This window comes from Scyliorhinus canicula, chromosome 16 (assembly GCF_902713615.1).
Source record: "Scyliorhinus canicula chromosome 16, sScyCan1.1, whole genome shotgun sequence".
NCBI lineage: Eukaryota > Metazoa > Chordata > Chondrichthyes > Carcharhiniformes > Scyliorhinidae > Scyliorhinus > Scyliorhinus canicula.
The window spans coordinates 99,869,777-99,886,398 of NC_052161.1; the positions used below are offsets into that span (position 1 = coordinate 99,869,777).

Sequence of the window (16,622 nt, forward strand, 5' to 3'; positions counted from 1 at the left end):
GTCCCCTAGGAAAAGGATATCAGGACCTGCTGCTGCGCCCAGCGAGCTGGTGCTAACGAGTTCAGAAAGAGAAAGGAGATTGAGGGTAAAATGAAATTCCTCAGTAGGCAGTGGAGTGGTTCGCACTGCTACCTCATGGTGCTGAGGACCCGGGTTTGATCCCTGCACCAGGTGACTGTCCATGTGGAGTTTGCCCATTCTCCCCCTGTCTGCGTGAGTCTCACCCCCACAACCCAAAGATGTGCAGGGTAGGTGCATTGGCCACACAAAATTACCCCTTAATTGGAAAAAATAATTGGGTACTCTTTTTAAAAAAAAAAAAAAAAATGTTTTAAATGCTTCAAATATATTTCATTTAGACATAAACCTCTCTTCCCTCAGTGGGAGTGGGTCCTTCTAATCCAGAGCCTTGGATAGGAGGTAGCTTGATTAATATATTAACCTGCACTTTGTCGAGATCCATTTAACTCCTGGATGGGAGTGAGCAGTTTATTAAATGGTGGTGTTGTTCTTTAGGCCGAGGAGATGATTTCAGAGATTAAAGCTGCCTTTGAGGAGAGTCTGAAGCTAACAAAGTGGATGGACGAAGAGACCAAAAATGCTGCAAAGGAAAAGGTAACCTCAAAACCCGTGAGTCACAGAATGGCCATGTGAAATGATGCGGTCAATCCCAGGTCAGGATGGGGACAGGCGGCATGTAATAGGAATGGTGATCACAGCCCTGGTCAGATCAACTAAAGCAAAGGACTGACGCTTCTGGAAATTGGAAATGAGCACCAGAAAGTGTGAGAAATACCCAGTTGGTCAGGGAGCCTCTGTGGAGAGTGAAACCGACTTGATGTTTCACACTGGTCACCTTTCATCCACTCTCCACTCCTAGCAGGAGTAATTTGTTAGAATTTAGTGGAGAAGTTCTCTCTCCTTGTTCAACTCCACTCTGAATCTTTCCAGGGATCTTCAATGCAACATTGCACAATATGAGACATTGAACCAGATGGTGCGTCACAGGGAGTTTCTGTCATGGTACAGGTACCCTTGATGATTTTATTGGTGCCCCCTCCCTGGTCCCCAGACCTGGGATGTTGAGACTGATTGATCTGAGCCTTGCAGTGTCGCTAGGGAACACTTCGGCCTATTTTCCCTCCCCAGGTTGCTCGGTGACTAGGTCAGGTCTGACACGCAGTCCATCAAAGTAGGCCATCAGACTTGGTTTGCACCTACTCTGATGCTGGGTGTCACCGGGTCATTTTGAGCTGTTGATCCCTGAAGACAGTAATGAGGCAGCCAGGGCCTCTACCACCCCCACCGAGTCTGGGATGCGCAAACTTTTCTTAACTCTGGGTCAAACTAATGCTGCAGCTTTACTATGTGGTTTATGACAAGCTGTATATGATCCATGCCTGAAGGATATCAATGAACCAACAGGGTTTTTTTTTAAACAACTATTCAACACCTCGCCAGGTTTTTTTATGTCCCGGTTTGCTTACCTGTTTGTTCACCAAATTCTTAAACTCCCATTAGTGTAGTTTGTGCTTGTCTTCACTGGGTTCTTGGTCAGATTGAATAATCACCACACTAAGAGCACATTACAGCATGATCAGCAGACAAAACGCATCCGGGTATATTTTTTCGGGTATAGAAGTCTTACCCAAAAGGTTACAGGCTGGACTGCGAGGGTTATCTGAAGGTCATAGCTGTAGGAAAATGCTTAAACATTCGCCGTGTGCGAGGGGGAGCTGGTCATTTGTCTTGTCCTCAAAGTGAGGAGGTTGCTGCTTCCTCCATTGTTACAATAACATCTGTCAAAAATCATAAACCATACTTTGAACTGAAGCACTTTGCCGTGAACAAGGTACCGCTCATGCCAGGATGACACTGAATCTAAAGGCATGTGAATGCTGGCTTAATCAGGAAAAACTGAATTTGTTTCTGTAGAAAGCGCAGTGCAGAAGGTTTGCTCCTTTCCCAGGTGGCTGCTGAAGGTGGGCACATTTTCATCTTTACCACCTCGCCATTGAACTTTATAACTCGCCTTTCATTCACTGAACAAAGAAGAAATCAGGAACTAGTCCTCCCTTAACAGGTTTATTCACAAAACCCTGAGAATAAAGGCACAGAGATTCCCTTTTCCTTCTTCCCCTCCCAGACCATTGCGTTTCCTGATCTACTAAACAGCACAAATACTAAACAAAACGCAGCGGATGCTGGAAATCTGTTGACATTTGCCCTCATACCCCTTCCCCTCCCTCCCAGAACCATGATAGGGTTTCCCTTAACCTCTCTTTTCACCCTCACCAGCCTCCACATTCAAAGGATCATTTTCCGCCAATTCCTGCATGATGTCATCACCAAACACTTCTTTCCCACGTCTGCCCCCTTTCAGGATTCCACAGGTACCGTTCCCCTCTGTCACCCTCTGCTCCACTCCTCCCTCCACTCCTCCCTCCACTCCTCCCTCCACTCCTCCCTCCACTCCTCCCTCCACTCCTCCCTCCACTCCTCCCACCACTCCTCCCACCACTCCTCCCTCCACTCCTCCCTCCACTCCTCCCTCCACTCCTCCCTCCACTCCTCCCCCCACTCCTCCTCCACTCCTCCCTCCACTCCTCCCTCCACTCCTCCCTCCACTCCTCCCTCCACTCCTCCCTCCACTCCTCCCTCCACTCCTCCCTCCACTCCTCCCTCCACTCCTCCCACCACCCCAACACTTCATCCCCTTCTCATTGAACATTCCCGTGCAATGTCAGGAGGTGTAACACCTGCCCCTTTACCTCCTCTTCTCACCGTCCAAGGCCCCAAAAGCTCCTTCCAGGTGAAGCAGCGATTCACCTGCACCTCCTTCAATTTGGTCTACTGTATTCGCTGCTCCCAAAGCAGCCCCCTCTACATTGGGGCGACTAAATGCAGATTGGTTGACCGCTTTACGGAACATCTTCGCTCAGTCCACAAGTGTGATCCTGACCTTCCCATTACTTGCCATTTTAGCTCGGCATCTTGCCCTCATACCAACATGTCCACCTTCAGCCTACTGCAATGTTCCAGCGAAGCCCAACGCAAACTGGACGAACAGCACCTCCTCTTCCATTTGGGCACATTACCACCTTCCTAACCCAACATTTGAGTCCAGCAACTTCAGACTGCGAAAGTTAGCCTTCGTTTTGAATTTCTCCCTCAACCCCCTACCCCACAGGGCCACGTGTAACTTGGTTTGCTTTCATGGTGCACTGACCCTTCCGCTATTAACACTCTCTGCTACCCCTTATGCCATTAATAGCACTTTCTGCAGTCTTTTTTTTATTTGGAATAACCATTAATTATTTTTTCCAATTAAGGGGCAATTCAGCGTGGCCAACACACCTATCCCGCACATATGTGTTGTGGGGGTGAGACTCACGTGGAGAATGTGCGAACTCCACATGGACAGTGACCTGGAGCTGGGTTCGAACCCAGGTCCTTGGCATCGTGAAGCAGCAATGCTCATCACTGCGCCACCATGCCCCCCCCCCCCCGGTCTTTAACGCTGCAATTAACAGTCCCTTTAGTCTTGTGTTCATGACAACTTTGACAACCTCTCCCGAGCTCCCATCTATCCCAGGCGTTCTATTCTGCCCCCCCCCCCCCCCCCCCCCCCCCCCGCTATAGAATCCACCACACCTCGGTCCCTCTCCAGCTCTGAAGAAGAGTCGCATGGATTCAATGTTAACTCCGTTTGTCTCTCCACTGATGCTGTCAGACCTGCTGAGTTTATCCAGCATTTTATATTTTTATCTTGTATTATGCAGAATGAAAGCTAGTTTTCCCTGATATTCCGAACAGTGGACCCATGAACTTGATTTAAATAGCCCAAAGCTTCTCTTCGTTATTTCAGCTCAGAATCAATACTGCATGATAAGCATTGCCACTCAGATCAATTACATGGCTGATGATAATACCTTGTGGAGAATTACACTACTTTATTCCTAATCGACCTGCAAATATTGTTCAATCAACGTCACCTGAGATCCATAATTGAAACAAAACGATGGTTAAACAACTAAATGATGCCTGTTAACTCTTCCACTGCAGTGATTGACCGTCAGAATTGTCACTGCTGATTGGGCAGTGCGCTCATCCTTTATTGAGTTTGGTGTTGTCCAGGGAAAATCACTGACCAGATACCAGTGTTGCTATGGCGACACTATTTTGGCCATTTGCACTAATTTTAGTAGAACAGGTCTTACCATAGTGCAGGTATTTCATGTATGTATGTTCACTTGACACACCTGTGAGGCTGCACAATAGTCAAGGAAGTAAAGCGTTCTCAATGATTAAAAATATCCTCCTTTGTCCCTAACCATTTCACCACTAAACACACAGAAAGATGCAAGAGTAAGTATAGCGGTCATATACCTGATGGCGGAGTTGTTTTTTTTTTAATGTACTAGTCAGAAATTACACACCTGGATTCTCACTTAGTCAGATGTGGATGGCGTGCTGCTTTATTGGGTTATGTAAGTGCGGCAGTTTGCAGTGGGCCTGTTTATACCGAGCTGTGTTGAGGCTCTGCCTGCAGCATTAGTGTTGTGAGGTGACCCACTCCTCACATCACCTTGGCCCCAGCGAGTGCTGCCTGTGCTCATTGGCTGTGTGCAAGATATTAGGATTATGACCAGTGATTGTTTCCCCTCGAGGCTCCAGACTGACTCCAAACATCCACACCAGCCTGGCCAAAATTGGGCTCTCTTATGTGGTGGAGATTTTCAAAAATACTTTTAAATGACCCCAAGAGGGGCAGTGGTTGACGTTAAACTTCAGCCAGTTGGTGAAGGAGGAGATCAGGGCCGGAATTCCCCGGCCGTTCGGATTTCCTGGTCCCGCCGTGTTTCCCGGTGTGCCTTCGATGGGAAATCCCATGGAAAAGCGGTGGGAAGAGAGAATGCCGCGCCAGTCAACGGCGCACTGCCGAGAAATACGCGGCTGGGGGACTGGAGTACCCCATTTCAGAAGTCAATCTTTGTTCTGTTTTAGATTTATTCAAAACATGGAGCATTACAAATATCTAGCTCCTGTCTCTAAAATCTACAACCAGTGTTAAGTCTTGCTTTATATGTACTCAAGTAATCCTGATGAATACCTACCACCTGTATATCCTTAACCATAATTTATAGAATGAGCAGTTGAGATCCTCCATTTGCACCTTAACCACTGATTCACTCACCTCCACGTAAACAAGGGGCAGGATTTCCCGAGCAACCCACTGTGCGTTTTCGGCGACGTAGGCAGCCCGCCAGCGGGATTTTCTTGTCCCTACGTTGGCAGCTGGTGACTGCGCCACTCATCGCCGGGAAACCCATGCGTTGTCGGTGGGACCACAATATCCCACCATCGTGAACGGCCGGTAAATTCCGCCAAGTTCTTTCCATCGCTGTGAGTGGATTTGCACCCCGAGAGTGATAAACCTTCATATTGTAACATTGCGGTCTCAAATTTGCAGACTCAGATTTTCAACACTTGCCCTGATTTAACCTTGTGCTTTAATTTTATGTTGGACAGGCTGATTCAATCTACGACATGATTGGTTATCCAAAGTTCATCATGGATCCTAAAGAGTTGGACAAACTCTTCAATGACGTAAGCAGATGTGTCCCGTTTGTTCCTCGGTGACCTGGTGAGAGTGAATGTAACATTACGTACTGATTGCATCATACAGTTGGCTCCATTTGCACTTTGGAGGTTGCCAACCGTGACTAAATAGATTCCTGGAGGTATCATCCCATGACCTGTGCCCCACACTCCAGCCATCAGTCGGCAACACATCCATCCTTGTGACGTACGGCCTCCTATGCCAATTGGAAAGTCAAAACACTAATTTCCCAATCGGACGATGCTTGATTAAATGGGTGCGATTCTCCCCAAAAATTTCTAAGTTCATTTGCGATGGGTTTTTCAGGGAGGTCCCCACCGCTATTCAATGACACTTAGTCATATTTTGGGGCCCTAGGAAGTTTCTCATCGGTTTATGATCATAGAATTTACAGTTTAGCCCAGACTTTCTTTTTCTTTTTTTTAATAAATTTAGAGTATCCCATTTTTTTTTCAATTAAGGGGCAATTTAGTGTGGTCAATCCACCTACTCTGCACATATTTGGGTTGTGGGGGTGAAACCCACACAGACATTGGGAGAAAGTGCAAACTGCACAGACAGTGATAATGGGGCTGGGATTGAACCCGGGTCCTCAGTACCGTAGGCAGCAGTGCTGACCACTGGGCCACCGTGCTGCCCTGTTCAGCCCGCACTTAGAATTTTTTCAGCACTGGCAAGCTGAACTCCAAGATCAGGACGCCATTCTGATAGGGTGCCCCAAAATCTGTGAGCTTGTGGGTCCTCCACAGCCCCCCATCCATGGGTAATGTCACCCCCGTCCCCCCTCACACACATACATGGGCACTAACCCACACCTCCCAAGTGAGGACACCCCACTCTGGGGTCCCCCCCCCTCTTCAGGCCCCCCATGCCCACTTGTAGGCCTATCCCCTTCCAGGATCCTCACCCAACAACCCCCTCCCCCTCCACCTTCTCATGGGCATCCCCCCCCCCCCCCCCCCCCCCCCCCCCCCCCCGGGCCTGGACCCTTGCACTAACCCTGACCACCCAGGAGCCTTCAATGCCCTGGGAGACCCTGAGTGCCGTTCTGCCTGGTCCACCTTTGTGTGGGCCAGTGCTGAACGGCGCTCGGCTGAAGCCTCACTGGGGAGGCCGGTGGAACTTGTGTACGTTCTCCCCTTATGGGTGTGTTTCTGACTCGGATGCCTCGCAGGACCTGGGTGGATCCCACGAAGCGTGAAGACTTCAGGGAAATCGGCAACAGGCCTCTCCCGGTTCACCGGCTGCACCGCGCTCGAGCAAGAGCGCAACACGACCGATGGGTTCCGCCCAATATGTTTATAATGTCAGATGTGGTCAGTTACATGTCGTGTTCACCTTTATGACCTTCAACCAAAATCTCCTATCCATGAGCAGACACCACCCAATTCACTGACTTTGCAGCCTTGTTGGACCTGCCTCTGTCTCTGTCTGATTTTATTCATAACCCCTTTTCGACAGTCAGAAAGGGGCGCGGACTCTCCAGCAGTAAGGTGTCGACTACCAAAAACATGTTGAGAGTAAAAACCAAAATACTGCAGCTGCTGGAAAACAGAAAAAGCAGGATAAACTCAGAAGGTCAGGTAGCATGGGCAGCACGGTAGCACAAGTGATTAGCACTGTGGCTTCATCGTGCCAGGGTCCCAGGTTCGATTCCCCGCTGAGTCATTGTCTGTGCGGAGTCTGCATGTTCTCCCCGTGTCTGCGTGGGTTTCCTCCAGGTGCTACGGTTTCCGCCCACAGTCCAAAGGTTAGGTGAACTGGCCATGATAAAGTGCAGGTTAGGTGAACTGGCCATGATAAATTGCCCTTAGTGACCAAAAAAGGTGAGATGGGGTTATTGGGTTACGGGGATGGGGTGGAAATGAGGGCTTAAGTGAATCGGTGCAGACTCGATGGGCCGAATTGCCTTCCTCTGCACTGTATGTTCTATGTCTATGTGAGCATCTGTGGAGTAAACTAAAGAATTACTGATTACCCCACCAATAGAGAAGCAACATCAAAGTTTAGCTCATTAACATTTTAACAACCGACCATTTGATATCTTTTCGTTTTAAACTTGGTGTGAATATATTTTACCCCCTGCAAAAAATAAACTCCCCAATGTAGAAGTTACCCCCAAGGAGGACAGGGAGATTTGTGACATTGAGGGGAGATTTAAAAGAGGTGACCAAAATGACGAGGGGTTTGGATGAAGTAAAGGAGGAGACATTGTTATCACTGCGCCAGGCACCCAGGATCGATTCCGGCCTTGGGTGACTGTCTGTGTGGAGTTTGCACCCCGTGTCTGTGTAGGCTTCTTCCGGGTGCTCCGGTTTCCTCTCTCAAGATGTACAGGTTAGGTGAATTGACCATGCTAAATTGCCCCTTAGTGTCTGAAGGTTAGGTGGGGTTACAGGAATGTGTTGGAGGAATGGGCCTCGGTTAGGGTGCTCTTTCGGAGAGTCGGTGCAGGCTCGATAGTCCAAATGGCCTCCTTTTGCACTGTAGCAGTTGTATGATTCTACAATCTGTCTGCACTTATAAACCACTTTTCCACTCATCGCCATCACCTGCCGATACCCTAAATGCCCAAAAATCTATCAGTCTGTCTTTAATGTACTCTGCACATCTTTGGACTGTGGGAGGAAACCGGAGCACCCAGAGAAAACCACGCAGACACGGGGAGAATGTGTAGAGTCCACACAGACAGTGAATCAAGCCAAGAATCGAACCTGGGACCCTCGAGCTGTGAAGCAACTGTGCTAACCACTGTGCTACTATTCCCGCCTTGTCAGTCGTCGAGTCCATTAAAGACAGATAGATTTTGGGACATTTAGGGCATCAGCAGATGATGGGGTGGAGTGGAAAAGTGGTTTTATAAGTGCAGCCATGATTTCATCAAATGGCAAAGTAGCCTTGAGATCACAACCGCTACAGTGCACAGGGAGGCCATTCGGCCTATCGAGTCTGCACCGACCCTCCGAAAGAGCACCCGAACCGAGGCCCATTCCTCCAACACATTCCTGTGTTGGGTGTCCAAAAAGGATAGGTGGGGTTACTGATTCACGGGGATATGGTGGTAGTGTGGGCTTAAGTAGGGTGCTTTTGCGAAAGGGCCGGTGCAGACTTAATGGGCTGAATGGCCTCCTTCTGCACTGTAAATTCTATGACTATCCATCCCTCTCTGGGATAGAGAATTTGATTCTCAGCGAAGAAATTTCTCAAGAAGTTACACTCATTCCTAGGTGTGTGACCCTGTGTTCTAACTCCCTGGCCAGGGCAAGCATTTGCGCAGCATCAGCCCTGTCTTAATGCTTTGGCATCTTTTGTGTGATCATTGGCCAGCCCATGGGGATATCTGTCCTGGAAGATCAAAGTAACACCAGACAGTCAGCAGACAGGCTGGAGTTAATGTTTTCAGGATAGCACTGGCTTGGTGCATTGTTGTAATTAAGGTCCTGCGTAATGAGATGGAGTTTTTTTTTCCCAGCGACCACACGCACAAGCTGCACACTGACCTTGTTTTCACACTGTCAAGTGCTGTGTGAATCGAGCAGCTTTGCAAAATAACAAGGTTTGGGTGGAATTTGGACCAGCGCCAGAGCCTGGGTTGAGATATCCAACTCATGACGTTCGCTGTGGAGAGGGCTGCACCCAAGTGCTCGAATCAGTTCACTCACAATAAGGGTTTGTTAGACAAAAGCAACTTCCTCTTTTGCAGCGTTTCACTAGATGCAGAATTACAGAGCCAAAGAGCACAACGTCTGTGGCCACAGTAACACAGAGCTGGTTCCTGGTTTCCACTGTGTCCCCTGGGAGGCCCAGGGTAGGGGTGACCTGTTGTCAATGAGTTTGGTTCACCAGGTCACTGCGCCCCACGTGTAACGAGCCCGGTTTCAAGTTTATTTTTCTGCATCGGTGGTTCCTCCTCCCCCACAAAAAGGGGTTAAATACTCTTGCTTCCTGCTTTGTGGGACTCCCAACAGACCCCAGATTCTGGATTACTCTTGCTATCTTTACCAGCCACTCCCCCGTTGCCAATACCCAAAACTCCCATTTGGAGATGCAGCTGGCAAAAGCCACAGTTTGGGATCTCTCTTCCGGAAAGACAGGGCCAATCTTCCTGACACCTGACCTTTGCCAGTTTCACACACAAAGGTCAAATTGCCCCCTGATCTCTAGGCTTTACTGAGGGAGGGGCCTGGATTGAGGGGGAAGAGAGCAGCGTGTGGCTGGGATGGGTGTGAGGGAGTGTGGGGAGGAGGGGAGTGTGGCTGGCTGGCTGGGACAGCTAGGAGGCTTTTCACTGCCTCTGCCTCATTGACCGGCACTATGACTCACACCTAAATCTACCCCAGGGACCCCAAAATGACAGACTACAGACATTTCATAGGATGATAAAGGCGTGAATGAGGCCATTCAGCCCATCAATCCCAGTGCCACCTCTTTGACTCATCTGCTCTTGCCCTGAAGCATTCAAGTGCATATTAAATTCCTTTAATGTACCTAATTTTTTTTTCCAATTAAGGGTCACTTTAGCGTGGCCAATCCATCTAGCCTGCACATCTTTGGGTTGTGGGGGTAAATCTCCTTCCACTGACCTATCAGGCAGCACATTCAAGATTGTTATGAATCTGGGAAACGGTGCTCCTCATTTCTCCCTCAAATCTGTGCCCTCTAGTTACTGACTCTCTGAAACTGAAAGCAGTTTTATTTTCCTAAAATCCTTCATGATTTGGATTTGACTTGGGATCCCTTCAAAAATGGCAGGTGGGCCTCGATTCCAGATTCCCAAATCCATTCCTGGACTGTCTGATTTTTGGGAGTGCCTCAGATGGGTGCGGCCTGGTGCGGGTGAAAAGCCTGCATCCGGAACTCCTGACCTGTCAGTTCCATGGCAACAATAGACATCCTTAGCAATTTTCATGGGAGTGGTGCCAGCTTTTTTTAATATAAATTTAGTGTACGAAGCTATAGCACGTCACCCACCCCAATGCTTCTCATGTCGCCAATGCCAAGCTATGGTACTTCTATGCCGAATAAACAACTATGTGCTGTGCAGAACCAATTAATCCTATAGTGATAGCAGGATGTGTAAAAAAAATTGTTTGTAAAAATTGTCATTACACCGCAGGGCAATAAAAGTGTTAATCACCTAGACCCTTCAAAGTATCAATAATAGAAACTGCAATCAATTGAAACCTCTAAGTCTTTTGTAAATAAATATTGTGAAATTGACAGTAGAGATCAGAGAGCCAGGGGTATCAATCAAGCAAGTCATTCCTGCTACCTACCCCACGCTGGAAATCTAGACCCTCTTATAAAATGTCCTCAATCTCTCAGCTCCCAAGGAAAGCAACCCCTGTTCTCAAGTCTTTCAGCATTAACTGAAGTCCCTCATTCCTGGTATCATTCCAGTAAATTTCCTTTGCACCCTCTCCAATCCTTGTTATCGTGCGGTGTCCAGATCAGAACATATGACTCCAGCTGAGGACTCGACAGTGTTTTACAGAGGTTTAGTCTAACCTCCTTACTTTTGTACTCCATTACTCTGTTTATAAAGGCAAGGAGCCCATGTGCTTTTTCAACAGGCGATCTCAATCGCCTTCACAGATTTGTATACATATACCACCGGTCTCCCTGTCCCTGTGCCCCTTTTAAATTGAACCACTTCAGGCTGCCTGTCTCTCCTCATTCTCCCTTGCAAAATGCACCACATTGCGATTCACTGTGTTCATTTATTCAGCCACGAGTCTGTCCATTTCACCGGTCTACATCCTCCTGAAGTCCGCTACTATACTTATTGATTATTATGCTGTGTGTCATCTGTAAACTTGGAAACGACGTCCTGGCTGCCAAAGTCCAAGCCATCGATATGTATAATCTAGTTAATGCATTCCCTTCACTTTAGAAGTTGAGGTAAATTGCTGCGTGCAAGCCAAAGAAGGATTTGGTCGGTTACTTCCTCTGGCGGAGTAAGTGCTGAACAAGGGGTCGTACGTCGCCTTGGAATTACAGATCATTAAAATAGGCATGGAATCAGGGAGCACTTATTCACACAAAAGGGCAAGTGGGCAAATCTGGAACTCTCGCACACGCCAACACCCTCCCACAAAAGGCTGTGCATTCTAGAGGCCACTTGGGAGACTGAGGCCGGTAGATTCTGTTGGGTCAGAGTTTCAAAAGGAACTGGAACAGAGCCCGGCACCAGCTGATGGAAGTATGGATAGTGGGAGTTAGTGAAGCACCGCACTGCTCCACGAGCTAACCTGTGGGTCTCCGTCCCTCTAGTTAGGATGAACAAGAATTCCAGTGTCCCGTATTGCAGTGTTGAGATTGCTGCTTTTAGAGAGGAGTTGAGCAGTTTGACGAGTGAGCATTGTTTGCTTTCACACAGTATGAAGTCGTTCCTGATCTCTACTTCCAAAATACGCTGCAGTTCTACAACTTCTCTGCCCGCGTGACAGCAGATCAGTTACGGAAACCTCCCAACAAGGAACAGTGAGTATTTCTGAGAGAACGATGGGTTAACAGTTATGCCAATGAGATGGTGATGCGTGCTGCGATGTAACAGTGACAACAACAGTCTTGTGCCAGATACTGGGAAGAGAAGGTGGAATAGTCTATTGTAAGAGAGAGATTGACTGGTGGCATGGTATTTAGCACTGCTGCCTCACAGCGCCAGGGACCCGGATTCAATTCTGGTCTTGGGTGACTGTGCGGAGTTTGCACGTTCTCCCAGTGTCGGCGTGGATTTCCTCCGGGTGCTCCGTTTTCTTCCCAGAGTCCAAAGATGTGCAGGATACGTGGATTGGCCATGATGAAACTTCCCCTCAGTGTCCAATAGTTAGGTGAGGTTACTGGGTTCTGCGGATAGAGCAAAGGAGTGGGCCTAGATAGGGTACTCTTTCAGAGGTTGGGTGCAGACTCGATGGGCCGAATGGTCTCCTTCTGCACTGTAGGAATTCTATGGATACTTACCTAGAAGTTATCAACGTAAAGGAAGGAGTTTTTGAACAACCGGAATTAGATTTAAACGCCCACTGATTGTGGGGAACCTCCCAAATCCTGAAGAAGCCACAAGTTAGCTGAAGAAAAATCCAAATCTCGTTCAAAGTGGAAACCAAACCACAAACCATTTCTCACCGTTGCAGCTCTATTTAGCAATTCTCCAGCCTGTTGGCAGAGGCCTCGGCTGGGGTTTGGTTCCACCGGAGCCAGCTGCCCACCTGAAGTGGTGGTGGTGGTGGGGAGGAGGGGAGGGGTGCGCGTCAGTCGGTGAGAGCTGGTGTACTGTGGGGTGTACGGGCATGACTGCCCAGTGCTCGTTGGTTGTTGACATGGTTGAGCGGGTGTCACCAGTTGGTGATCTGCTTTTGGGCAGTTGCACCTCGTGCATAAAAAGTAATCAGCAAGGGTTTGCAGAGCAATAACACCCCCCCCCCCCCCCCCCCCCCCCCCCCGCCCCCAGCCTCCAGGCACTGGACCGCCCTTGTACAGCCGAGGGGAGGTTAGAACCTGCCCTGTCTATTGAAGCTCAGCTTCCTGATTTAACTGTGACATGAAAGGTTCAATCCCAAGTGACTGGACTCCCAACGCTTCTGTAACATCCGTAGGAATGATTCTCTGTTAGGAGATTCGAGGAAGTTAGCCAGGAATTGCTGTCAGTGGGTAACACTCTCACCGTTGAGTCTGCGATCATTGGTTCAAGCCCCAATTTCAAGACTTGAGCACAAAATCTAGGCTGACAGCAGCAGTGCAGTACCGAGGGAGTGCTGCACCATCAGACGTGCGCTGTCTTTCAGTTTAAACAGAAGCCTTGCACCCCCCCCCCCCCGCCTCAAGAAAACTTAAAAGACCCCATAGCGTCATTTCACTGTAAAATAAGGATGGGTTATAGCCCAGTGCCCTGATCAATATTCATCTTTCTATCAGCATCAGTAAAAACACATTATCTGGTCATTAGTGCTTGTGGGATCTTGCTGTGCACGAATTGTTGGCCATGCTCCCCACCTCAAAAAGTATTCCATTGGCTATAAAGCGCTTTGGGACCCTGGGGGAGGTGTGGGCTGGTGGAAGGTTGTATACAAATTCAGCCACCTTGCCTCGGGCTATCTGCTGTGGGCTCTATCCGTACTGGACTGGAGGAGCCTGTGCTGTGGGCCTGGGCGAGGCTGATGTTTTGAGACCCTGAGCTCTGCATCACCCTGAAGGCAAGTAGGAGTTCTGCAGAGTCAGTCCTTCTCCAAGGCTGAGTTACAGAACTGCCGGGATTTAGACTGTGTTCGCTGCTCCCTCTAGTGGCTGAATAAAATTGATGCCGACAGCAGCTGTGGCCTGTAGGCGTACTACTGACTGGACAGCTTTCGTCTTCACCAGTTCCGCTTCTCTCTTTCCCCCCATCCCTTCTTCAATTTGACTTTGACTCTAACCATTAACCCTCACTGAAGGCTCACACCCAAAAAGGGACCGATCGACCTCTAACTCTGCTGCCAGTTTTGTATCTAATTTTCCATGATGTTAATTGTGCCACTTTCTCCCAACAGGTGGAGTATGACACCCCCAGCAGTTAACGCGTACTACTCCCCTACAAAGAACGAGATTGTATTCCCTGCTGGTATTCTGCAGGCTCCATTCTACGCCAGGGATTTCCCAAAGTAAGTCTGAGGCGAATGAGGTAGTGTTTTGAGAAAAGCCAGTAGTGAGAAAGCCAGCTCACCCATAACCCACTAACCGAATCACACAGGGGGCTATTAGAGTGGGTGCCGCCCGAAAGCTCAGTCAGAGAAAGGAGCAGAAAGAGATTTGAGAGGGAATTCCCGGGGCTTGTGGTCAAGGCAGCTGAAGGCACGGCCGTCAACGGCAGACCGATTTAAGATCAGAGATTCTCAAGCGACCAGGATGAGCATGGATATTCCGGTGGTGGAGGAGTTTGCCCAGCCCTGGGAGCGGCCAGGCCAATGGAGGGATTTGAAAACAAGAATGAGAATTTGTAAAGTCTAGAACAAGGGCGGCTTGAGCTAAGTGGAAAAGTTTGAAGATTTGGGCCTGTCCTGTGAGGTGACCAAGGCGGACTTGACTGAGTTTTGAAGAGGGGTCGATTTACACCTCCCAAGGTGATGAGGAGTTGGAAAGTGAAGACCTATCATTTTAATATTGGGGAGTAAGCAGGGAATTAGGGCAGGTTTATTCCCGACAAAGGATAATAGAAGTAATAATGAGTTGCCAGCACCAGTAACTGAGGCAACAATAAAACATTTTAAATAAAATTTTTAAAAAGGCATCACTGTGGCACAGTGGTGAGCACTACTGCCTCACAGCGCGGAGGACCTGTGTTCGATGCCAGCTCTGGGTCGCTGTCCGTGTGGAGTTTGCACGTTCTCTCTGTGCCTGCTTGGTTTCACCCCCACATCCCAAAGATGTGGCAGGGTATGTGGATTGGCCCTGCTAAATTGCCCCATAAGTGAAAATAAATAATAATAATGCAAACCATTCAGGAGCCGCATGTTAATCAGATCCACGCTGATCGATGTAGTTAAAACTAAGACACAGCTGCTTTGCTGAGGAGAGTTCACTGACATTGTTCACAGCCAACGTTACTCCACCCCCCCCCCCCCCCCCCCAACCCCAGTTTCCCAGCTATCCCCATTTATTGCTGTACAAAACCCATCACCTGTTGAAGAAAGTAATTGCCATTAACCTTAATGTAATTAATAAGATATTGGCAGCACGTTCTGGAAAGCAGAGATCGTGGAGACTGAGTCAAAAATTCGTAAAATATGGAGGGGCAACTGTGGTGATATGAATCACTGTAAATACACAAGTGGTTAATGTAAATACATGTAGATTAGATAGACACTAGAGGGAGCACCAGAGACATGACACACAGACAGTCAACCAATAGGTCAGTAAGATAGGACACGACCAATGGGCATTCAAGACGCACACAGAGGTGACACTACCACAGGGGGCATTACACCAACCCATATAAAAGGACACAGCACACATGATCTTCCTCTTTCCAGTGGAGACACTCAGTGAGTACACACGGTTGATTGAAACACATCGCACCCACCACGTGGATTGTAGCAGACTGGTTAGATAGTCTGAGTAGCTACAGCAGGATTAACAGGAGAGTCGAATCCAAGTAGGAGAATTGTTAACAGTTTAATAAATGTGTTAAAGCTATCTCCAAGTCTGAACCTTCCTTTGTCAGAGTGTACATCAAGGAAGCAGCTTATGCTACATCAAGAGCATAACAAAACACGGTATCAGTGAGTGACTGTTAAATCCATATAGTTACAATTCAGCAAACGGTGACAACCAGCAACGGCACCCAGGCAAGATGATGTTCGAGATTCCGGTTCCACAGCAGCTCAGGTACCAAGATAATCTCAGTGAAAACTGGCGTGCGTTCAGGCAGAGATTCGAGATCTACCTGGTAGCGTCTGACCTAGATGGTGTGGCGGATGCAGAGAAAATAAAGCTTCTACTTACCATCGTGGGTCCAAGAGCAGCCGACATCTTCCAGACCTTCCAATACTCAAAGGGGCAAAACAAGAGCGACTTCCAGGCAGTCCTGGACAAATTCCAAGAATTCTGCAAGGGACATACAAGAAAAAAGCGGTAAAAGAGGCGTCAAAACTCACCACGAGGTAAGCTTGCAGCAACAAACGACAGTTTTGATTTGCAGCCATCTTGGAAAAGGAGCCGCACCTGCGCATTGCGCGAAGAGCGCACAGAGCGGGAAGGCCCGTTTGCACATGTGCGAGAAGCTGCGCATGCGCAATTGCGAAAAAGGCCCCAAGCAAAGGAACAGCGATCTGTGCATGCGCAATCACTTCCTACGACCTACGTCACACGCTTCGTGATGTCAGAGACCCCGGACCATGCCCACTTAAAGGGGAAATGTCCCAAAACACGTTAAAAAAAGTTTTAAAGCCGTAAAACCCGATTCTTTCACCTGGAACTACAGCACAATGCCTGAAATTTGACCAGTAGCTGAAAGTAACCTCCA

The 16,622-nt window shown here is 48.4% G+C and overlaps 1 protein-coding gene across 4 annotated transcripts in view; it reads left to right on the top strand.

Annotated features, from left to right (window-relative positions):
• The window catches only part of ece1 (endothelin converting enzyme 1), a 401,990-nt gene that overhangs the window by 349,660 nt on the left and 35,708 nt on the right, over positions 1-16,622 (top strand). For all 4 annotated transcript variants that reach the window (XM_038821847.1, XM_038821850.1, XM_038821848.1 and 1 more), the window contains 4 exons: positions 517-615; positions 5,533-5,610; positions 12,003-12,106; positions 14,152-14,262. In XM_038821847.1, the coding sequence (XP_038677775.1) occupies positions 517-615; positions 5,533-5,610; positions 12,003-12,106; positions 14,152-14,262 (392 nt within the window). The remainder of the gene's footprint in view (positions 1-516; positions 616-5,532; positions 5,611-12,002; positions 12,107-14,151; positions 14,263-16,622) is intronic.